At 42.7% G+C, this 25554-nt stretch overlaps 1 protein-coding gene across 3 annotated transcripts in view; it reads right to left on the bottom strand.

Annotated features, from left to right (window-relative positions):
* The window catches only part of Golm1 (golgi membrane protein 1), a 62479-nt gene extending 37992 nt beyond the window's left edge, over positions 1–24487 (bottom strand). The window contains exons 1-3 of one of the 3 annotated variants that reach the window (XM_074052240.1): positions 24465–24487; positions 12167–12316; positions 11043–11222 (exon numbers count right to left, since the gene is read on the bottom strand). In XM_074052240.1, coding sequence (XP_073908341.1) covers positions 11043–11222; positions 12167–12295 — 309 coding nt within the window. In that variant the 5' untranslated portion in view covers positions 12296–12316; positions 24465–24487. The other 2 variants (XM_074052241.1, XM_020183172.2) reach the window with 2 other exon arrangements.
* Positions 24488–25554: the final 1067 nt, after the last annotated feature.

Genomic DNA, 25554 nt, shown 5'->3' with positions numbered 1-25554 from the left:
AGTTAGCAAGACCCCATCTCAACCAATAGCTGGACAGGGTGTGCACATCTGTCATCCTAGCTACAAAGAAAGCATAAATAGGAGTACCGTAGTCCAGGCCAGCCCAAGCAGAAATGCAAAACCTTATCCCTAAAGGGGATAACTAAAAAGGGGCTGGGAGTCTGGTGGCCCAAGCACCTGCTTAGCAAGCTTGAGGCTCTTGAGTTCAACCCCCCAGTACCATCAAAAGGAATGAATTAAACCACTCTGTCATACTTAGGAGATAATGCAGAACTTTACAAATAAGCATTCACTGGCTTTTTCCAAAAACTAACTAAAACTTGAGGTTCTGCTTCCTCTTAGGTCCCTTAAAAAAGAAGCCTGTTTTAAGCCAGGCACGGTGGTACACACCTGTAATCGAAGCACTCAGGAGGCAGAGGCAAGATGAAGAGTTCAAAGCCAGTCTGGGCTACATGGAAAGACTGTCAAAAAGTCCACCTATTTTATATGTACATAAATATACATCTATAAAAAGAAAACAGTAGTTCACTGATAATCTAAAAACATAACCACATGTTCTTTGACACTGTTCCCAAGGTGGTGTCTAATTCCTTCCCATGAAAGTCAGGAAGCCTTAGTGACCTGTTTCAAAAGAATACAGCAGAATTGACTCTGCTGGCCTCCAAGTCAATAAAAGATATTGTGGGCTAAATAGTGCATCTCGAAAATTCACGTCCACCAGCAACCTGTGGATAAACCTGTGCATGACGCTTAGTGAGAAGCAGGGTCCATGCAGATGTAATTAAGCTAAAGTGAAGGTCACTGGGATGGCCCTAATAACCCTACGTGCCTGGCATGGCTGACTGAACTCAGGGCCTCATGCTTACTAGGCAGGCGCTCTACTTCTTGAGCCTTGCCCTCAGCCCTTTTTGCTTTCACTATTTTTGAACAGGGTCTCCATTTTATGCCCAAGCTTTCCTGGACTGCAATCTTCCTGATCTCCACCTCCTAGGTAGCTTGGATTACAGGTGTGAGCCACCACACCTGGCTTCCCGGTGTTCTTAAAAGATTAGAAGAGGCAAAGACAATGACACAGAGACCCAGAAGGAAGGCCATTGAAGGTGGAGGAAGAAGCTGGAGTGGGAGGTCTATAAGCTCACACTACCAACGACTGCCAGGAGCTCAAGGAGGCAAGGGATCTCCCTAGAGTCTTCAGGGAGTGTTTCCCTGTTGATACCTGGCTCTAGACTTCCAGCCTCCAGAACTGTGAAAGAATAAACTGGTTATTGTTTTAAGACACTCAATTTGATGTAATTTGTTACAGCAGCTCTAGGAAACTCAAATAAGTACAATTTGATCAAAGTACATTATAAGTGTATGGGAATATCACAACGAAACCCTTTGTACAATTACTATGCAAATAAAAAAGAGGAATAAAAGAGAAAGAATAAATGATCAAATGATAAAATTTATATTATGTATAACTTATCATAATTCAAAAAATTTTTAAAGAAAAAAATGAAAAAACTAGTCACCTATGCCAAGGAGGTAGCAAGTCTGTCTACCAACTCCCTTCTATAAGCACTCATGAAAAGACATCTTGTGTGCAATTATAGTCCTGACTTTCTGTCCATGAGGTAGTTGCCTCAACTATGATAATAATACATAATGAACCAGGAGTATCTGGGTTTTCTTTCCAATGATTTGCAAAATCTAGAAGTATTCAAATATGTTTATCATTTAAAGAAACTCACTTATATTCTATAATTTTTGGATATAATCTGTATTTTTTTTTAAAAAGGAGAACCTATTCATGATGCTGTTACACATGATTTTAATTCTCTTATATTTTCAAAGTGTCTACAATAATAATATCTTGTTAATGAAGAAAAAAACAGTTTGCTGGAAATTACTGAACATACAAGTCATTTCTTTTTCAAAACAAATATATCCTATCCACAGCAAGTGACTCTACAACAGATTCCACTAAGTTACATAAGTATACATGAGCCAGTACAACTGCATTTGTACAATCAAACTCTGTTAAGCATACCTACTGCTGCAACAGATAGGCAGACAAGAAGTGAAATGGAAACTGCAGTTCAATTCCCAAGACTCAGTTGAAGTGTCTTTGAAATTATCTCCAGGTTGATCAGACCTAAATCAAAAATTCAGAATTTGAAACTTTTTATTTATTCATTGAGATAGGAATCTATATTGCCCAATCTGTCCTCAAACTCCTGGACTCAAGTGATTCTCCTCCCTCAGCCTCCCAAATAGCTGGGATTATAGCTATGTAACACCATGCCCAGTTCAAAACTGAGTAATGCTCAAAAAGTTTCAATTTTTGAAGCATTTCAAATTAATAATGTTCAACCAGTAAAATCTTTGCAAATATATTCCAAAATCAAAACAAAGAAAACAAAACTCTCCAAAACCAGAAAAAATTCTGGTCCCAAGCATTTTGGATAAGAGATGCTAACCTGTACTATAAAGATCATGGTATGTGGGATTTAGTTCAAATGAGCAAGACAAAGAACCTGATTGATTGGTTAATGCTCTGGCCAATGGAAGGGCTCCCCTCATCCAATGGGCTGTGAGCCTGAGGTCATTAAGATGGAATAAACATGGCTACCTAGCCTTCCTTGTGGATAACAGCAATGGGGGAAAGGGCCATTGAAGGAACAAGGGGATTAGACAGGTTGTCAATGACACCTGACACTGCACACTTTTATCCCCCAACAAACTTCCCCACCAGTCAGGCAGGATTTGTATCACCATCCACATTCTTACCTCTAACTATCTTATTGCTGCACTACATGCTGGAAATGTGAGCCTTCTTCCATAAACTTCTCTAAATCCCATGTTAACCTCCAAAGCTCTTTCAAGAAAAGATTACAACTACATTAATACCAGTCTCTTCATTTATGTAATTCCCATTGCTGTTAGAAATCACTCTCCAACTATGTGAAGGAATCTCATCTTCATCCAAAACTGAATAGATGCTGCTCAGGACACAGGGCCTGAGGCACATACTAGACATCTAGTAAGTCTGCATACACTGACCAAATGAGATTTCCATTCAGTTACCAGAAACTTGGGTTCCACTAAATGCCAGTCCCTCACCCATATGGTAAATGGTCAGGCCTAATGTCAATTAGAGGAGAACAAATCAGAAAAGAAGAATTCAATATTACCCACAGAAACTAAGAACCACTGATCTGTAGGCTAAAAAAATGTGCAAAGCCAAAGGTAACAATAAGATTATTTTGGGGAGCAATGGGGCAACAGCTAATAAAAATAGGTACAATTTATGATCCAGCAAGTCACCTTCTGCATTCATCCTTGCATCTTTCAATACCTTTAACCAGACCACAGTGAATCATGTACCTATTCTTCACATACACTGAAACACTGGTGTGACAATACTTAACATCGACAATAACACTCCAGTAGTTTTCATTTTTTAAGTATGGCCATAACCCACTAAATTACTATGCACAGTGCATTAATGCATCCCAAACTATAGTTGGGACAGCACTATAAGTTTCAAAGAGCTCCTGTCGCCTAGGGAGCACTGGGGAGCACGCATGGAACCCTCCTCTCTACCAGTGGAGCTGGTGAATAAACCTTGGTTTACTTACACACAAAAAAAAGAGGGTACAGCAGTTGGAATGAATGAACTAGATCAATAAATTCAAGAAATAAAGACCTCAAAAACAATGCTGACTATAAAAGCAAGTTACAGAATGATAGAGGAGCCAAACGAATACATTAAAACATAGATTTTAAAATGTATTGTCTTGTACATAAATAGTAAAACTTCAGAAATATAAGCTAGAAACTGGGTATGATGGTGAATACCTATAATCCCACCTACTTGTGAGGCAAAGGCAGAAGGATCGTGAATTCACAGCCAGAGGACTAGGGGCAGAGCTCAAGTGGAATAGTACTTGCCCAGCATGTGCAAGGTCCAGGATTCAATTCCCAGTACTGAGAAAGAAGGGAGAGAGAGAAAGGGAGGATGGGAGGGAGAAAGGAAGAAAGGAAAGAAGGATCTCACTGCCACTGAGAAGTTTATGTGACATCTCCTCACTTGCACACCATCCTGAGGACATTTGAAGAGCACCTAAGCAAGTTGATTTCAGTGCCAAGGACTGGACGTCCAGCTGTATCCAAATTCTGGACAAAGTAGAACTCTTAGAGGGGTGGAAGTGGGTTGTGATGATCAGTAAATTTCCAGTCTGGCACAGCTTCTAAAAATGTCCAAGGCCACATTTCAGAAGGCTAGTGGCTACTGTACTACTGGGCGAAAATACAGAATGTGTCCGTTATCAAAGAAAACTCTAAGCTGGACATGGGAGACCCTGTCTCAAAAACCAAATGGAAAAAAAAAATCATATCATTCTATGACACAGTGCTGACCCAAAGTAGTACTTTAATTATGAAAAAGTGTTCAACACATTTTCCCCGTAAGGTCTGGTTTTCAAGCTTTTTTCTGGGTCCTCACTTGAAGGATACAATACCCACCCAAAGTAACAGTAACTCGTAAAGTGAGGATCACTAATGGAGGTGGGAAACCCTGAAGTCCTCTGTTTGCAAACTGCCCTCATCCACAGGTCCCAACACCCCACCTCCTCCCATGGCTGTCAATCATTACAGATGGAGCATCCCTAACCTAAAAACCCAAAATGTTCCAAAAACCAAAAATCTGAGTATCCACATGACACCACAAATGGAAAATGCCACATCTAACCTTATATGAGGGGTTACAGACAAAACACAGATGTGCTAAAAATACTATATAAAATCATCTTCAGGCTGTATGCATAAGATGTATATAAAACATAAATCCCCAACATAGCTAATTCTGTATATGAAAATATTCCAAAATCCAAAAAGTCTGAAAATCAAAACATTCCTGATCTCAAACATTAGTATGAGGGAATACTCAATTGTGTTATACCACCTGATGAATATTTAAAATTCTAAGGAGCCTTATTCCCATTCAAACCACAGTGCTAACCTTCTAAAATTAAAAAAAAAAAAAAAAAGACTATAGAAGCAGTTAAGTATCTGAGTTAGGATCCAACCTGGCCATTTTGGAAAAAACAGGGATTTCTCACCTAACAATTCAGAACTGTGGCCAAAATGAGCTAGTTGGAATATGGTAGCCTTTGGAAGCAAGAAGATATAAAAATGGCATTTTCTAAGTTTTCTATGGTGAGAAGACTGTAATATCTACAAAGGCAGAACAGAACAACGAACAGCCTATACATATCACTTGGCTTCAACAATGACCCATGCAGCTAAGGCTGGGTCACTGGTGGCCTCACCTGCCACCCTTCAGGTGGGCCCAAGAGGGAAGTAGTGTCTACACAGTAGGAAGAGGGAGGTCAGCAAGCAAAGGAAAAGCCTACTCTAGAGGCTGTCCAGAATCCAGATTTTGTTCTGGATGACAGTTACTAACGCTAAGACACATTCCCACATCTGCAAGGCAAGCACCAACTTTATGAGGCTGCCAAGAGGAACACAAGGAACAATCCCACAAAAGGCTTAGCTTGATAATCCTGACAGTCACCTTGATTGGAGTGAGAACTGCCTAGGAGATTAGTAAAGCATACCTGTGGGTGAAGACTGTGAGGACATTTCAGAGAGGATTACAAGGGAGAAGACCTACCCTGAATGTGGGAAGCACCAGCATCACCTCATACCAGTGCAGGCAAACATTTATACTCATTCTCACTCTCTCATCCCTTCCTTCCAACCATCCATCCATCCGTATATGCATCCATCCTTCTGTCTGTCTGTCTGTGGGTCTATCTGTGTGTGAGTGTGTGTGTATGTATATATGTGTATGTGTCTCTCTCTCCCTGGCTCCCATGTGAGCTGCTCTGCTTCACCACACCCCCTCCCAGCCATGATGGACTGAAACCCTGAGCAAAAATAAATCTATTCCTCCCTTCAGCTGTTTCTCTTAGGTATGTGCAAAACTGACTAACACACATGATGTCTAACAAAGCAGAGATTAAGAGATGAGCTCTTGTCACTGCTGAGATCACTGCTGTCCTTTTCTTTCCATGGCCCAGTTTGCTCTTGGTTCTATCTTCCTAGATGTCTTCCTAACGTGTCTTGTTTTTCTGTTATTTTCTATTATTTTTAAAAAGTTCATTTTTATGTTTCATTTTTAACTGATACATAAAAACTGTATATATTAATGGTTACCATGTGAAGTTCTGACACATGCATACATTCTGTAATACTAAATCAGATTAAACATGTTTCCTCAAATATCTATCCTTTCTCTCTCTCTTTTTTTTCTCTGCAGTACTGGGGGGCTGAACTCAGGGCAGTGTGATTCATAGGCAAGCACTCTACCACTGAAGCTACTCCACCAGTTAGTTTTATGTTGGTTATTTTTGAGATAGGATCTTGCTTTATGCCCGAACAGGCATGGACCATGATCCTATGTGTGCTTCCATGCATAGTTAGGATGGCAGGCATGGATCACCATGTCTAGTCATTGGTTGACATGGGGTCTAGTGAACTTTTTTGACCAGGCAATCCTCCAGATCTCAGCCTCCTAAGGAGCTAAGATTACAGACTAGAGTTACCATGCACCATCATTTCTTTATGGTAAAAACATAAGACTATTTTCAGATTTTGTACAGCAATGTATTGTTATGTACAGCCACTCTACTGTGCAACAGCATGCCAGGCTTCTTGCTCCTATCTAACAGTAAGTTAGGGCCCCTTGATCAACCTCTCCCTGTCCCTCCATTGCCTCAACCTTTTCTTTAAAGCTAGCACAATTTAGTTTCATGGTTTCAATGAGGAAGGGAAAAAAAAAAAGGAACACACTTTCCCAAAATTCATGTTGAAGCCTACTACAGTTTTGACCTTAAGTATCTCCCAAAGGTCCACATATTAAAGGCTTCATCCCCAGAATGGCAGTAATTGGAGGTGGTGGAACCTTTAAGAGGTGGGGCCTAATGGGAGGTCTTCAGGTCACTGGTCACTGAGGTAACCCTAAGAGGGCTCCCCTCTCTTCTTCCCCACCCCCCCATGTTTTGTTTTTTGAGGTTTCACTATATAGCCCAGGCTGTCCTTGAACTCACAATCCTCCTGCTTCTGCCTCCTGAGTGCTGGAATCACAGAAGTATACCACCATATCCAATGTGCTCTCTCTCTCTCTCCCTCCCTCCCTCCCTTGCTCCCTCTCTTTCTCTTTTTTCCTTCCCAGTCATGAACAGTTTTGCTCATCGCAGCTCCTACCATGATGTGCTGCCTCATCACATATCCAAAAGCAAGAGGGTCAACCAATCACAGATGAGAGCCAAAATAACCCTTTTCTCTTTATAAATTGATTACCTGGATATTTGTTATGGGGAGTTGACCAATACAAAGCCAGTATCACCAAGGTGATTAGGAGGTGGGATCTTTAGGAGAAAATTAGGTCATGAAGGTACAGCCCTCATGAACAGGGTTAGTGCTCATACAAAACAGACCCCAGAAAGCTGCACTGTCTCCTTCCACCATGTGAAGACACAACAAAAAGGTGACATCTATGAACCAGGAAGTGGGCCCTCACCAGATACCAAATGTACAGTTGTCTTATCTTGGACATCCCAGTCTACGAAACTGTGAGAAGTAAATTTCTGTTATTTATAAGCCACTCTGACTTATAAACTGACTGACTCCTACCTCCACTGCTAGTGCTTGTTACTACTGCTGCTGCTAGTAATCAGCACAATTGACTGTGATAATTTGACTAGCTACTAGTTTGAGCTTTTACTCCACATCAAGCACTGTGCTAAACCCTTTGCAAGTATCTTATTGAATCCTCACATGCACTCTGTAAGAGGGGTTCTGTTATTTTCACTAGACAGCTGAGAAAATAGGTCCACAGAATTGAAGTGACTTGCCTAAAATCAGGCAGCTTAAGAAACTCCGTACCCTGAACTGCCTGTCTTGGAAGTCCTGTGCCTTCTTTAACACCACAATCTTCCTGTAGCTAAGATGTAAGGAAGGACCCACTCTTGATACCCAAATGAAAAGAACTTTATATCACATACTCTAAAAGTATAAAATTCTTGATGAAAACAGACTCCCTTTCAAATAGCTATTTGAAATGGGTATCTTTACCTTGTCATCTGTGGCACCTAGCTTTTCAAAACTACTGACCTTAAGTTTATTTATTGTGACTACTAGAGCTGCCCCCTCCCAGTGGATCCTCAAATCATTTTTACACATATGCCTCCTTTTTAAAAGGAAGCCAATAAAACCTAAACCGAAGAGTGGAAGAGAGGAACTAGGGTGTGGTTTAAGTGGCAGAGTGTATGCCTGGCAAGCACGAATCACCAAGTTTAAGTGCCAATACTGCAAAAAAAAAAAAAAAAAAAAAAAAGAATCAGAGAAATTGCTGGTTTCTGCCTGGCAGATATTACCTCTCATTTCAGTTAAACAGGTTTATTTTATTATTTCATTTCATTTTTGCAGTGCTGGGAATGAACAGAAGGCCTTGCACATGACAGGTAAGCATTCTACCACTAAGCCACATCCTCAGCCCCAAAAGGCAATTCTAAGAAAAAAAAGATGAACTTTGAAGTAATGGCACACATATGCACAGGGGTGAGGAGGTGGGGAGACAGATGTGCGCACATTTGCCTTTATTTCTCTCACTTCCAACAGATGGTTCCTGACCACAACACAGCCACTTCTGCACCTCTGAACTAGCTCAGATGATCCTCTCTCCCTTGCCTTGCCTAGCCTGAGGCCTATCTCAGCCCAGACCTCAGGGAGAAATCCTGCTGGTCACACCTGGCATCTGCTTCTTGTTTCTTTTTTTGGTACTATCCATTTAATATGTAGGCTATAATGATGGTTGTGACCAGATAACATCAAAGAAATAGCAATTTTCAGCTCTCATGGATTAATTTCACACATTATTATAAAAAGGTCACTGATCGTTTAAAAAAAATCCTATTGGATTTTCTTTACTGGCATCTGCTTCATATCCACTGCCTAAGAAAATCCCAGGTGGAATTCCTGCAAACTCTATTCCCTGAGAATTGTGAAAATAAGGAAAATTACAATGAAAGCAACATTAAAAGATGCTTTCAAAACAGAGCTGGGAGAACTCTGGTCACCTTCACCCTCTGAGTACAGGCTTCAAGAATAACCCAAATGGGCTGGAGGTATGGCTCAAGGGACAAAGTGTCTGCCTAGCAAGCTTGAAGGCCTGAGTTCAAATCCCAGTACCAGAAAAAAATCTGATCTGTAAGAGTTTTTTTTTTTATTCATATGTGCATACAATACTTGGGTCATTTCTCCCCCCTGCCCCCACTCCCTCCCTTACCACCCACTCCGCCCCTCCCTCTCCACCCCCACCCCCTCGATACCCGGCAGAAACTATTTTGTACTTATCTCTAATTTTGTTGAAGAGAGAGTATAAGCAATAATAGGAAGGAACAAGGGGTTTTGCTGGTTGAGATAAGGATAGCTATACAGGGAGTTGACTAGCATTGATTCCTATGCATGTGTGTTACCTTCTAAGGTTAATTCTTTTTGATCTAACCTTTTCTCTAGTTCCTGGTCCCCTTCTCCTATTGGCCTCAGTTGCTTTTCAGGTATCTGCTTTAGTTTCTCCGTGTTGAGGGCAACAAATGGTAGCTAATTTTTTATGACCTAAGAGTTTAAAATGTCAATGTTTATGACAAGAATAACCCATGACTGCCCGGACAAATACATTGTGCCCAGAGGCTCAGGATGTATATAGGTTACCACACTCCCACTTCATGGACATTTTCTCACGCATGCCATGCAAATGGCCTACCACTGTGCTACACTCGTAACCCTGTTTACACATTCTTCTCTTTATCTCCTATCAGTCACATAGCCCCTATTCCTTCTCAACATCCAATACCCTATATATAGGTTCCCCTTTTCCCTGCCTTCCTTGGAACAATGATTTGGAGCTACCTAAACCTCTGCCTCCCAAAAGGTCCTTTGACTTTCACAGTTTCTGAGTCTGAATTGACAAATAAACTATTTCCTCCAAGTAATATGTGTTAAGGGATTCTGTCTGTTTACACACACTGGGAGAAATATCTAGGTCCTATCATTTTCAACTGTAGGGGATTTGCCCTGAGTTCAAACCTCTGCCTTATGAAAAAAAAAAAGGAAAGAAAGTACTTCTTGCATTAAATCAGTTAGGAAAGAAAAATATGAGGTGCTACCTAGAAACAATTCATTTCCAGGTGAAATGCTGGGCACTAGTTCATACTAAAACTAAGTCCACCTTTGAAATAGTGAATACAACCTCTTTCCAATGAATCAACCAATCCCAGGGAGAGCATATATATTAGTAAAAGCCAAGCCATTCTGGGTAGTAAAACAGCAATGACTTTGATGTACTTTATAGTACAAGACAGTAGTTATTTGCACTGTTGTGTAATTTGATAAACAAGAACGTTCAATCTCAGAAAAAGTAAGACATGTAAAGCTTAAATAGAAAGATCTAATATTTAGAATTTTTAAACTTAAAAAAAATACTTAAGTTGTGCACAGTGGCACACATCTGTAATCTCTGCTAACTGGCAGGTTCAGATATGGAGACTGTGAGTTGAAGGCCTGACTTAGCTACATAGTGAGACATTGTCACCAGGGGGAAAAAAAAAAGCCAATGCTCTGAGTCCCCTACTTTCCTGTTAATATTTATCTAGAGATTTGCATCTCCTCCCATGCATGTGATATTTGAAGCCATAAGCATTAATCCTTGTGAGAAAGAAGCACCTGGCATAGCAAGTGATAAGAAGATAAGGAAAAAAAGAACACAGGAGAAAAAGTCCAGGCCTGCTACCTTGGTTCTTCTGAATTTTCCACACTATCACCCCTGCAAAGGTTTCACAGGTCCAGGGGGGACTTAGAGGTAGACCAGAGGATGGGGGAGCAGGGACAACTTGACTAAGAGACCATCTAATTACATGTTCTACACCCAGAATTTGACCAGGTAGAAAGTGAGGCTCAGAAGAGAATGGTGAAGGAAACAAAGCAGGCCTTGCCTTCTCGTCCTGGTGCAACCTGTTGACACTCTCCAGCTGGAAGCTGTGGCTAGACTGGATTTTGTCCAGCTGCTCTCGTTGCTTCTCCAGCTCACCCTGGAATTCATTCTTTTTCAGCTCCACAGCACCTCTCTCCGCAGCCGCCCTGTGGACCTTGCTTTCCAGCTCCACAATTCGTGTCTACGAGGAGACCACAGTGTGAGGGCCAAGGGCAAATATCCCAGAGACAAGACCAACCAAGCTCCCTCAAATGAAGCTCACTGGAGGCCTGCACCCCACAACAAGCAGAGCAAAGGGGTGAGAAACTGCCAAGAACACATCAAGCTCAGGCAGGGGATTCTTGCTAAATTGGTTTTAATAAGATGCTTGCTACAGGCAAACTGAGAAAAAGACAGGTTCTCTGCTAAGACTGGACAGGGCAGACCAAAGACAGGGGTGGGCGTGGGGGTGGGGTGTAGACCAAGGCCTAGTGGAGCAGAAGGCTTAAAGGGGCCTAAGTCTGCTTAGGGAGAGTCTTTGTCATTGCTCGGCACTGTTCTGACCCAGGACTGGTCACAACATGTGGAAAACCTGAAATAATTGTCGTGAAATAATGATGATAAAGACTGATTCCTCTAAAACACACTTCCTGGACTGGAGGTGTGGCTCAAGTGGTAGCTCCTACCACTTGAGGCCCTGAGTTCAAACCCCAGTACTGCAAAAAGAAAAAAAAACACTTCCTACACCACTCCAACACACTGCCAACTCTGCTCTTTGGGTTCTCCTGTGGACTAAGGACGGGGGAATGACCTGTGTCCAGTGTACCTCTGTAAGGTATCTTCCCAGTCCCCAGATGCTCAAATGAGAAGCAGAGAGGAAGTTTTGGCAGCAATACTGAACAGCTGCAGAGGAAGCAGCTCTGGGGAGTTGGGCCCAGAGCCGGGGTGGAGGTTGGGATGAGGGGTACACAGGGCACTAAACTCCCACTACAACATGTGCACTAAGCCCAATGCCTTAGGTGACAACAAAGAAGCCCCTGGGTCAGTCACCCAGCAACTTTAAACACTTGATGGCATCTACACACACACACACACACACACACACACACACACACACACACACACACACACACACACACACGATACCTGGAGTTCCACACTCCGAGAGCTGGCAATCCAGTAGTTGAAGCCCAAGACAATGATGCAGGCCACCAGGGCAGCCAGTACAAGGGGCGGAGACTTCATGCTGCGACGCCCGTTTCCCAATCCCATCATCTCAAAATCGGGGCTGAGAATCTGCCAAACAAAGAAAAGTAAATAAGCCTGCTTACTAGCATTGCTATTTCCAAAGCGGGCCCTCATCCATCCTCACCACAGGAAGGTATCCTTCCAGGAAGCAGGGGCTCATGCATGCTCCTTGACACATAAGCTGCTTATGAAGAGTGTGTTGTTTGGGCAGCAGCCATGGCCTCAAATCTGTGTGCTGGGAGCTGTGGCTGGCTCCCCAGCACAGGTTCACAGGTGGGTATCAGCCTGGGAACCCAGACTAGCTGCAGACCTTAGGCAAAGCACCATTTCTCTCTTCAGATTTCCTGGTCTATCAAATGAGTTTAATTGTACTACTCACTTATCCATAATAGTTTGAGGATTAAATTAATCACTTCTGTAAACAACAATGGGAAATACTAAGTGCTTCCGTACCATGTTAGAAAAAATACATTTCTCCCCAGAGTCGCTTTTGTATCTTCCTAATGAGGGAGCTTTTGAGGTTTTTTACCCTTTGACAGGATTTCTAATGGTGCCTTCTTAAAAGGATTCTGGAGCAAAGCAGAAAACCCAGGCTGGATGTCATGACCAATGTCACTGCTCAGTCAAGGTCTGGGTGGCAGAAATGTCTCCTTCATGATATGGGACAAGAGATGGGTGGTTGGGCTAAAGACAGGGTGGGAGGTTGGGACCAAGTTCTATTTCAGGATTCTGTGTCAAACAAGACACCTTGTCCTTCATACATCATTTCTAACTTCAGAGGCTATGTCTGTGCAACTGCAGCATGGTGTGCCTCACAGCAGTGTTAGCAAAAACAGCATCAGTGCAAGCTGGAGAGCACAGAAGTAAGGCTTAGAGGAAAGGGGCTGTCAGTTTTATCCACTGACTTCAACGCAAAACCAGATCCAGCTAGATGCCACCACTGGTCACCAAGAACAAGGAAAGTTGACTTTTCCAAATGATTTTTGCTGAGCCAGATTCTAGAGAACCTTATCAGAATAAGGGGAGCCACAATGCTATTAGGGATCTGAAAACAGAGCATCTTCTGTGTCAGGTGTGGCCAGCAATGGAGAAGAAGAAAGGGTGGAAGACAAGAAAGAGGAGAAAAGAAAAAGGAGGAAAGGAAGGAGATAGAAGAGAAAAAAGAGGGAGGAAGAAAAAAAAGGAGAAGACAAAGAGGGGGAGAAGCTGGGCACAGTGGCTTATATTTGTAATCCCAGCTACTCAGGAGGTATAGGTAGGAGGATCGTAGTCTGAGGCTGGCCAGGACAAAAAAAAACTAAAAAGAAAACCTACAAGACCCTATCTGAAAAAATAACTAAAGCAGAAAGGACTAGGGAGTGGCTCAACTGATAGAGCACAAACCCCAGTACCACCAAAATAAATAAACAAATAAATAAATAAGTAAGAGGAGGAGAAAGAAGAAGGAAGAGGAGGGAAGAGGAAGGAGAGGAAAAGAAAAAAGGAGAGGAGCCAGGTACCAGTAGCTAAGACCTATAATCCTAGCTACTCCTAGCAGCAGGTTAGGAGGCTCTCAGTTCAAGGTTAGCCAGGGCAAATAGTTCATGAGATCCTATCTCAAAAATACCCAACACAAAAAAAGGCTAGTGGAGTGGCTCATAGCAAGAGCAAGACAAAGTTCAAACCCCAGTACTACCCAAAAAAATGGAGAAGAGGAGGAAAAGGAAGTAGTAGGAAGGAAAGAAGAGAGAAGGAAGGGATAGAAGGGGGGAGGAAGGGGTAGGAGAGGAAGAAGAGGAGGAGAGGCCACCACAAACTAACCTGTAAGAGATACACAGAGCTGACTGTCATCATATAGTCTTAAGGTAACATCAAAAGGCAGCTTCTAAGCTGGGCACTAGTAGCTCATACCTGTAATCCTCAGGAGACAGAGACCAGGAGGATTGAGGTTCAAAGCCAGCCTGGGCAAGTAGTTGATGAGACCCTATCTTGAAAAAACCCTTCACAAGAATGGGCTGGGTAGAGTGGATCAAGGTGGAGGCCTGAGTTCAAATCCCAGTACCACAAAAAAAAAAAAAGGCAGCTTCCTTCTTAGTCAGCTGCTAGTGAGGGACCTAATAAACCATCCAGTTGAATCGACAACAAAGCACCCCCACGTAGTCATACAGGAACAGTCAGGGTCTTTCCAGGTTTATTTCCAACAACATGCCATAGACACCCTGACAAATCTAACTCTAATTTACATGAACAGTCCCTTATCCACAACGCTGAGATTTTTTAAAACGCTTCCAACAATGACACCTGACCCAAACCCTGATCAAGGTCTGATCAGAACACACCTGAAGCTACTTATAATCTTTATCGTTTCCCCCACTTCCTGTGAGCATTCATACATTTCACCGCAGATTTTTTTTTCAAACATTTTTTCATCTTGCAGCCTATAGACTCCTCTGATACAAAATCTGAGGATATGGAGGGCCAGCCCTAAGAGTTCACATTTACATTTAAATTGTCCTTCCAGGGCTGGGGAAGCAGCTCAGGATGAAGAAACTTGCCTAGCATAAATGAGCTCCTGTGTTCAATTTCCAGCATCACAAAAAAGGAAACTGTTCATCCATTTGGAATTCCTTTTTGATAATGAGTTAAGGAAATACGAAAAAATACAGCATGTTCCCCCTCTAATGGCTAGCCACCCTTTATTGAATAATCCATTTTTACCTAGTGCTTAGGTAGTGCCTAGCTACCTCTATCATATACTAAATTCCCTAACATTATACTTTCAGGTGGGATGTTTGTGAGATCTTTTGTTATTCCAGCAGACACATGGGTGGATGAAAGCAGAAAACAGACTTGATTCTCACCTCAAGTGAAGTGAATGGATGACCACTCAATATCCTCCTCCCTTAAGAAGACAATAAAAAAGTTCATTGAGAACTCCCAAGAGTCAGGTGCTGTGCTAGCACCAAACAACTGAGAGCAGCCTTAGGAGAACAAACTAAAACCTGACTGCCATGTGTGACCCTGTTCCCCCATGCCTTTCAGGAGCCATAGGACCCACCTGTGCCTCACTGACCCCCTCACAGAAGGGCTTAGAGAACTACAACTAGCATGTAGAAACTGCTTAATACATGGTGACTGCTACTATTATTATTAGGGATGGGAAGACCAAGAACAGACCATTTCCAGACTCGATCTTTTTCCCACTTTTATAGGGATAAGGTGGTGAATGTTTTCTTCCCACAACTATTCTACAGTATAGCACTGGCCCTCTGCTCTCCTCCATTGATGCTGTTGTTCACAGAAGCGCTGACAACCACGAGGGGCTGACTGCCAGAAACTACTGCAGCAGCAGATGCCCCAGACCACATCCCTGTCAAAAAGAGCAGTGTGAGGAAGCTCCTTATGGTGACCCAGCACCTGGCTGCCCAAGCAGGTGTGCAGGTGTCTAGACGGCAAAGGTAGGGGTACCCCAGGCTCCTGATGGATGCAGAGCTGCCCAGGAAAGAAAGTAGCCATGAGGAAGGATGGCAAAGGACTGGAAGGCTCTTCCTTCATCACTGGCTCCTGACTGCTGAATGATGAGGGACAGATCTGAAGAGAAGTGACCAAGACTGATGAGGACTGAGGGCAGTATGCAGAGCCATTCTTCAAACACTCACCTTTCACTTACTTTAGAATTTCTGCGAACTGAAAGTAAGACAAAGTGAACATATTGCATCAAAAACATATATTAAGGTAATATTCACTTTAGGCTTCAAAATGTTTTGTCTCATGTTTGATTATGAGCATCCAAGCTACTGAAAAATGACCAACCTAAACAGCGAGACTGTGAAACTCACTTCCCCGAAGTGAAGGTTTTGATAAATCAAAAAAGTCACGAAACTGCAGATTCTCACTGACTGGCTTCAATTCACTTTAAAAGTCTCAATCTACTAGGTGAAATTATTGCTTGCTTACAAGAAAAAATTTTTTAGAGATCAGAAACAGGCTGGGGGGGTGTACTCAGTGGAAGAGTGTGTGTTCAACATGTGCAAGGACCTGGGTTAGATTCCCAGCACTTTTAAAAGAAGGAAGAAAAAGCATACAAAAGGGTGGGTGGAGTGGTTCAAGTGGTACAGTACCTGCCTGGCAAGAGCAAGGCCCTGAGTTCAAACCCCAGCATGGCAAAAAAAAAAAAAAAAAAAAAAAGAAAAGAATAGTTATTCCAAACAATGGTGGGACCACACCTCTGACCCTTCTCAACAGGAACCGCCCCACCTAAGAGAGCCACTGCTTAGCAGGAAGTTCAAAAGTCACTGCAACAGATCAGAGCACACCCACAAAGCACCAAGTTTGTGAGGGACTTGGTAACTAGATTTCTTGCCAGTTCTACCCCATCCTAAGACTATCTCTAAGTTGAGAGTAAGCATGGGCCATATCTGGCATTTCTTTGTACATAAAAGTTTTACTGGCACAGCTACAAGACAGAACTGAACAGTTAAAAACAGAGAAATCTACACATAGGGTCATTACAGGTTTAAATATTTACTATCTGGCCATTTACAACGCCTCCTTGGAGACAGGAAGATTAAATGATCAAGTCCACTGGTCCGCTTAAACTCCTTTACAAATTTACCAGAAAGTGTAGAGTCCCTTCCTCTCACTTCCTCAAACTCCAGTTATAAACACTACATTTTCCCCAATTAAGGAAGCTGACAGTTTCTAGAAATTAAAACTTAAAAAGTAAACATACAGCTAGGTATGATGGTGCATGCCTGTCATACTAGCACTTGGGAGGCTGAGGCAGGAGGATCATAAGTTCAAGTACTACCTGGGCTACATAGGGAGACCCTGTCTCAAAACATAAATAAAAATAAAATGAATGTGCATGTAAGTAAGTGAAAATTAATAAGAACAAAATTCTATCTTGTTTTATCCAGCACTTGGAATTCTCTGAAACGACCCCTCCAAATCCACATCCTGGCAGGAGCTTCCAAATTTTCCCTTCAGTGTAAGAGCCCCAAACTGCAAGCCCAAATCATGTCAGCCAACCACAAGCTCAGAATTACTTGTTAACATTTTTTAATAGTTGAAAAAAGTTCAAAGAGTAGTATTTGATGATATGAAAAATACGTGAACTTAAAACTTGTGGTGGTACACATGGATAATCAATCCCTGCACTCAGGAGGCTAAAGCAGAAGGATCACAACAATGCTAACAATGCTAGCCTGGAATGCAATTGTCTCAAACATCCAACCAACCACCCAACCACCTGTTTCCATAAAGTTTCAGTGGTACAACCACACCATTTACTTAGATAGTTGTCTGTTATTCCAGGACACCCTGTGAATATCAAAGTCTGAGGATGTTCATGTCCCTTCCATAAAATGCGATAGTATTCACACATAACCTATGCACATCTTATACTTCACACAATCTCTTGATTACTTATAATACTTAATACAGTCCAAATGATATGTAAATAGTTGTTATACTGATTGTTTAGGAAGTGACAAGAAAAGGTCTCACATGTTTAGTACAGAAGCAATTTTTTTTCCAACTGCAATTCACACGTTGGTTGAATCTGCAAATGCAGAACCCAAGGCTACAGAACCAGCTGTATATTGTCTATGGCTACTGGGCTACAATCACACAGTTGAGCAGCTGTGGCAGCATTTAGCTTGAAAACATAAAATGTTATCTAATGGCTCTTTATAGAAAAAAGTAGCTTCACCCATGCTGCAGTTCAGTGGTTTTCAAAGGTTTTCAAAGTGTGGTCCCTGGGCCAATAGCATCAGCATGACCTTGAAATTTGTTAGAAATGAGACTTTGATGACACCCAGCTACTTGTGTGTGAAAGTCAAAACAGCCCACGCTGATGAAGCTTGAGGCCCACGCCCCTCTCTCTAGTTCACCCTGGACAAAGCAGACAACTGAATCTGGTTCTGGATGCACTCATTTAAGAAGCAGAAAAGTACCTCAGAGAAAGCGTTATTAATCCTTGGATTAATATTTACATTTCTCTACCATTTAGGGGTTGCATTTTTGTTTGTTTTCCTAGCTCTTTCCTGGGCTTTTAGGTTTATTTCACTACTAACTCCCACCATACAACAGCACCAATTCTCCCTTAACCTTATCTACTACTGTCTGCCCTACAGGAACAAGGTTTCTTTTTACTTCTGTGAGAAGTGAAGAGTCACCTGGAATGGACTCCATTTAATACAACTTCCTCAGTAAGGCTCTTCTCTCTTTGGGTATCTCAGTAACTCTACAGCCATGGACAAAGCTAACTTCTTTCCTCAGAAGGACATGCCCAGTGTTTGCCTAGCAAGCATGAGGCCATGAGTTTAATCTCCACTACCTCCAAAAAATAAAAAATAATTGCAACTTTAGTAGGTCTTTAGTAAGTTAGAAGCTACATTTGCATTGCATTGTAAAACTGCATTTTACAGTTTCCTCATTTATCGAAAATAAAAACACTGTATCTTGTGCATGCATCATGAAGTAAACTGAAATCTGGTCTCATTCAAACCAAGGCTTTCTGTGCCAAAGGCTACTACTAGGGATTCAAAGGATCTCTACCCTCAAGGGACACAGAGAAGCCCCCCTATGCAGGTGACCTGAGAGGGCCTACTTCTACCAGGATGACCTGGGGCAACTATTCATCTCCAGACCTCTTGGGCATCTATAGGGATAGCCTTGGGTCTGTCTCCCAAGGCTGACAAATCAAAGAGAATGTCCAGAAAAGCATCAAGCAAAACTGTGAGGACAAGCACCTTGTGTGGCACTGCTTGATCTTTTCTAGTCTTGCCCTTGTAGGATCTGGAGATCAGATGAAAGAATTATTTGGGTCTGAAGTAAGAGACCAGCTGTCTACCACAGGGCACATGCATCACAGAGGGTGTAGAAGATGTTCCACTGGGCTGGGAAAAGAAAACCTGGAAGTTGCATTTATGCTTATCCCAAAAAAAGAGGAAAGTAACTGCATTTCACTAATATAACATAAAATACTTATATATAACATAAATGAAGCACTTCATATTCTATTATTTCTACTAGTTATATCATACTATCATAACATGCTGATGGTACTAATACAAGTGGAAGCTGATGCTGTATCGTCCTATGTCCCTCTCAAAAGTTCCCAGTGACAGATCATTAACCTTGGAGATGGGGGCAGGAGGTAGGACACCTTCAGCACAAGGCAACTATCTGGCTGGCACATGCTCAGAGCGGTACACAGATGGATTATAACAATGCTTACCTTACAAAGAATAGGGAACTTTTAAGATTCCAGTAAAGCTGGGTGCCAGTGGCTCACACCTGTAATCCTAGCTACTGAGGAGGCATAGCTCAGGAGGATCACAGTTCAAATCCAGCCCAGAAAAATAATTTGGGAGACCTTATCTCAAAAAAAAAGCCACACAAAAAAAGGACTGGTGGAGTAGCTCAAGGTGTAGGCCTGAGTTCACACCCCAGTACCCCAGAAAAAAAAGGATTCCTATAAAAAGCACCAAATTAAAGTTATACTTATAAAGGCAACACAAGACAACCACTGGCAAAGCACATGCTTCCTACTGCATCAGCTCTGCAAGAGTCACAGCACAGCACAAAGTACAACTATGATGACATAATCCGACCTACAAAAATACTCATAATTAAGAGAAAGCATATTTAAAGTGCAGTTTTACCTCTACTACCATTAACAGTGAATCTAGTCCTATGTGTAAATTGGGCCTGCAGATACAATATAACCATAATTAGTACAAGTATATAATTTATAAATAAGTAACAAACACACATACAGAGAAATACTAACATTTTTTTTAAACTAAAGAGAATGACCAAAAGGTTTGGAAAACACAGCAAATTACAGCAAAAATCACTAAATCATAAAGTATTTATATATGTATTTTTGGCTAGGCACTAATTAATCTTCAAAATCTTAGTGAGGGGAATCCTATGAATATCAGGTTTTTTTGTTTGTTTTGTTTTTACTTTATGAGATGAAGCCCCCACCAGAAGTTCCCTATGTTTCATCCATCCATTCATTCATTCCACAAATACCTGTTAATGATTCTGATGAACTAATATCCATATTATTAAAAATCAGATTAATAGTCAATATTTTAAAATTATGAAAAGACATTTGCTTAATAAAAGTAGTCAATTGGAAAACCAATCTATAATCCTGATAAACCTGAGATACTGTTGAAAGGGGAAGATTTCATTTCCAGACACAACTGAACAGAGCTCCAATAGAATAGAATAGAATTTTAAAACCACCACGAGTCAGTATCATTAATCACTCATGATCACTTGCATTTAAAATTTTATAATCCAAAGATGACTGTTCTATGTTGGTTCCCTTGATTTGATGTAATATGTTGTACAGCTTCATTTTTTACAATAAAATGTTAAAACACTGGCAAGATTAACATGTTTTATAGAAGTCATTAATCCATCCAATAAGAGCTAATCACCTTTATAATTAAAACTGAAACATTTTCAGTGTGAACCTGAATAAATTTGGGTTGTCAGACACATTCAAATCTATAAATAAATATGTATAGAAACTCAGTATGAAAGAGTCATTCTTGGGTTTCTGTTGCTTGCAATAGGAATATTACATTCTTCTTTATGGCTGAAGGAAATCCTTTAACACATACACACACACACACACACACACACACACACACACACACACACACAGCACATTTTCTTAATCCATTCATCACCTGGGGACATCTTGGCTGTTTCCATAGCTTCACCATTGTGAATAATGCTGCAATAAAATGAGTGTTCAAGTGTTTTTATTGCATCCTGACTTACACTGCTATGGATATATTCCTAGGAGTGGTATTGCTGGATAATATGACAGTTCTATTTTTAGGTTTTTGAGGAACCTCCATACTGTGTTTCATAGTGGTTGTACTAATTTACATTATCATCAGCAGTCTATGAGGGTTCCTTTTTCATCAAACCCTAACCAGCATTTGTTATTTGTGTTCTTGATGATAGCCATCCTAACAGGATTGAGGTGAAATCTTAATGTCATTTTGATTTGCATTTCCTTTATGGACAGGGACGCTGAGTATTTCTTCATGTGTTTTCTGGCCATTTGAACTTCTTGCTTTGTAAAAGCTCTGTTCAGTTCATTTGCCCATTTGTAAACTGGGTCACTGATTCTTCAGGAGTTTAGTTTTTAGAGCATCTTGTAAATTCTGGTTATTAATCCCTTGTCAGATGTATAGCTGGCAAAGGTTTTTTTGTTTGGTTTGGTCTGGTTTGGTGGGACTGGGGTTTGAACTCAGGGATTCGAACTTACAAAGGAGGTACTCTACTGCTTGAACCACACGTCCTGTCCATTTTGCTCCGGTTATTTTGGAGATGGCAGTTGGCCTCAAACCGCAATCCCTCAGATCTCAACTTCCCAAGTAGTTAGGATTACAGGCATTAGCCACCAGTGCCCAACTTCTGTCAGGGTTTTAAAGAAGAATAAGATAGGAGATGTAAAAATCTGAGAAAGTGTGGAAAATGTCCGTGTGAAGCCAAAGAAAGGCTCTCTTTTTGGGAAACACTTCTTAACTTTCAACCAAGTCTTTCTTTTAGCCTAATTTCATCAATAATTTATGAAGTCTGGAAAACAAAATGACCAAGATCTTTTAAGAACACTTGGGTTAGGGGGACAGTGAAATACTACTCTCACTTTTGTAAAGCAAAAGTATATTAAGATCCATTCCTTTTACTTTTTGCAATGTTTATAAAAATTTTTTAAAGTTTTCTTCCCAAACAATAGAAGTGCTTTTTAAAAATTACAGATGTTCTTTCTTTCTTATTTTGGCAGTACTGGGGTTTGAACTCGGAACCTACACCTTAAGCCACTCTACCAGCCCTTTTTTTGCAAGTGCTTTTTCAAGATAGGGTCTGGTGAACTCTTTGCCCAGGATACCTTCAATCTGTGATCCTCCTTATCTCTGCCTCCTGGGTAGCTAGGATTACAGACATGAGCCTTCTGTGGGGATGTTAGATCTTAAACAAAAGAAATGAATCTTTTCTAAGACAACTTATTTTCTCAAGAAAAAAACAGTGTAACAATAATACAACTGAACTAAAGCCAAAGATCCAGAACTTTTAGACTTCCTCCCCTTGCCTTGTCACCCCAGAACTTTGAGAATCAGGGCTCCTCTTCAGAGGCCAGGCTGTCTTCAAACTCCTTTTCCTAAGGAAACTCCTCAGTGATTCTCTACCCTTCCCACAGGTCCACACAGACACCTCCCCAGTACTTCCTTTGGGACTTCTGAAGCTGAAAGCAGCCAGCGCTTTCACAGGACAGGATCAGCAGCTCCTCCCTGATGGGGAAGGTGGCCTTAAACACAGGACTATTGCAGAGTGCCCTGAGCTTGAGTGGGTTTTGCCCTACTCCTGGGGGGAGAAAAAAGCAAAGCTGTCAGTCCCCATCAATAACTAGACCTGCAGCCAACAACTAGAAAGCAGATGGCATCTTACCTCCTAATAGCAAGGTCATGGCAAATTGACGCCCCAACCCCAGCTCTCCTTTCCTCTCATTTCTTTCATTTTTGTGAAAAACCAATTTTTCAAATAAGAAAAATGAGATAACCGCTCCACAGTACAAAATATGTTTTAAAAGCTAACCTCGTTTTTAAAAACATCCTAAAAGGTGGCGTAATAACAGTGTAAGTCTTAGCAAGTTCTGATTCTATTTACAAAGAAAGTAACAGCAAGAGCTTAACTAAGTTTTTTGTAACAAGTAGAAAGAGCTAGAATGACTTCAGAGATATACAAGGAAGGCCCCAAAAGGGTTGTACATCTTCCCAGGTCTCGTGTCCTCCGAAAGTCAGAAATAGTAAAACTGTCTAAATTTAAGCCAATCCGATGCTAAAAGTCATTCCGGCGCTAGTGAATGTCGATCGACCTGCTGTACATTTTAATAAATCGCCCCTAAACGTCTCGATATCTGCACAATTGTAGGGCCTGGAGACTCCGAATCAGACAAAGGCAACCTCAAACCGTGAAAAGTAGCACAAGTTTGGTTTTGCAGACTTGGAGATGAGACATCTGAAAATGGATAGAACGTCGTGGAATTACGAGTGCAATGACTTTTTAATTCCAGTAAAAAGGGCATTCATCAAAATTGGTAATTTTTTTTCAATTTTGCTTTAAGACTTCATTTATACTATTTAATAGGGAGTGAAATAAGAGTATAAAGACCCTAGCGACTGTTTTCACAGCAGAACAAAAGTGGCTGCTCCACACTGGCGAGTGGGACACACAGGGACACGGGGGCCCCCGCAGAGTCCCTGAGGGCGGCTCCAGCTGCGCTCCGGACGAGCTAGGGGGTGACCAGGGTCCCCTACGGGGCTCGAGAGCTGCAACGTGGGCGCCGCGGCGGGGTGGAAGAGGAGAGACTGGGAGGTCCCAGCGCGGGGCCTCCGCCCCTCGGACAAGTCTCGCCGCACACCTGGAACTGCTATGACTTTGGGGCGACGCGCGTGACAACACTCAGAACAAAAAGAAGGACCCCTGGATGGCCCCAAACTAGCCTCTACAAGGAGCCTTCCACTGCCCCTCTCCACGGAGTCGAGAGTACGCTCCAGGTCCGGGCGGCCGCCTACTGCTGGGGCGCGGGAAGGCGCGAGGCCACTCGGGAGCGCAGCAGACGGAACGCGGTAGAGCGGCGCCCGGCGCGGGGAGGCTAGGGGACCGCGCGGGGCTGAGGAGGAAGGAAGGGACCGCGGCTCGGGTGGCCAGGCACGCGCGCCGCCCACTCACCCCCTTCCTCGGATAGGGCGGCCGCTCCGCGCCTCGCAGCCGGACTCCGAAGCCGCCCAGATCGCGGCGCCGCCGCCGCCGCCGCCGCCGCCGCCGCCGCCACCGCCGCCACCCACCTCCCGCTTGGACCCGCTCCTCGCCGCGCCTCCGCCTCCAGCGCTGCCGCGTCCTCGGCCTCCGCAGCGCGAGTCCCCGCCCCCGGCGTCGCCGCGAACGCGAGGAGGCGAGGCTAGGGCGCCGGGGCCGCGCGCGGGTGCCAGGCCCCGCGGTGCGCGCGCCCCGCCCGCTGCCGGCCCCCGCGGGAGCCGAAAAACCAGCGTCACGCCCCCTCCCGGCAGCCGGGTCACCAGGGAGCAGAAAACAAAAGGTACATGGGGATACGCGCCCAGCTCAGCCCCAGGAAATGTTCCGGAACGTAAAACCAACCGCTCCCAGCGCCACACACCTGCCACACTCAGGTCTCCTCTGTGGTCCCTGTCAAAGCTACCCAGAGTCGGGGTCCAAAGAAAAGCCAACCTTAGGAGGTCTTTATGCCTCAATTTCCTTTTTCTTCCCCAAAACATTCCCAATTGGCCACTGCTCCCCCCGCCTCACGGTCCCAGCCTGCAAGTCAGAGAACTTGCAACAGATCGAGTGGGTCCCAGGCGCCCGCCAGGTGAGCTAGGATTCCAAGGGTGAAACTTGGGCGACTGGGTTTTAAACAGCGCCCCGGGTGACTGAAGTGCACTGATGCTTGAGAAGTACTGTGACCAGACCTCCCTGAGAGGATGCCACAACACCAGTGACCTCTGGGTAACCCTGCTGGAAAATGCTGAAGCAATCAATCATTCTTAACTCTGGCAACACTGGCCAGTTTTTTGGGGAGGAGTTATTAGAGCCAGGCTCCCACTTTCAGAGTCCTGAAATCGAATATTGGGTGTTTTTGTTGTTGTTGTTGTTGTTGTTGTTGTTTGTTTCAAAGCGTCCCAGAAAATTTTAATACTTGGCAAGGATTAAGAACAATTGTAGAATCATCTCTTTTCAAGCCTTCCTAACCCTCCTATCTGGGAAAGGATGTGCCTTCCTCTGTACCTTTCCCAATCCCAACACCCAAAATGAGTGAACACACAAATTTCTTTTAAAAGGAATGCACACAGCTGAAATCATTTTTAACCAGAAGGGAGATTGACCTTGACAAAGGTGACCAAGATACCTTACTGCCACTCATGTGCCGCAACACAAGAGTTGCCCTACCTGCAGGGAAAGTATTTTTGAGCCAAAACCTGTTACCTGAATTAAGAACTGACAACACAGTAAGAAAAAGGGCTGGGCTTCTTGTCTCACTCCTAAGGATGAAGCAGGAGAATGGCAAGTTCCAGGCCAGCCAAGGCTACATGGCAAGATCCTGTGTCCAAAAAAAGAATGAAAGAAAAGTGAAAGGAAATAAAATGAGCTTGACAAACATGACTCCTATGGAGTAATGTTCTCCTGCATTCCAAAGTGATATTTTCACTACCTTTAACTGTTAAACTATTTCCTCCTCAGAATACACATTC

This window comes from Castor canadensis, chromosome 13, assembly GCF_047511655.1.
Source record: "Castor canadensis chromosome 13, mCasCan1.hap1v2, whole genome shotgun sequence".
Classification (NCBI taxonomy): domain Eukaryota; kingdom Metazoa; phylum Chordata; class Mammalia; order Rodentia; family Castoridae; genus Castor; species Castor canadensis.
This window is presented reverse-complemented; position numbering and strand designations above follow the sequence as displayed.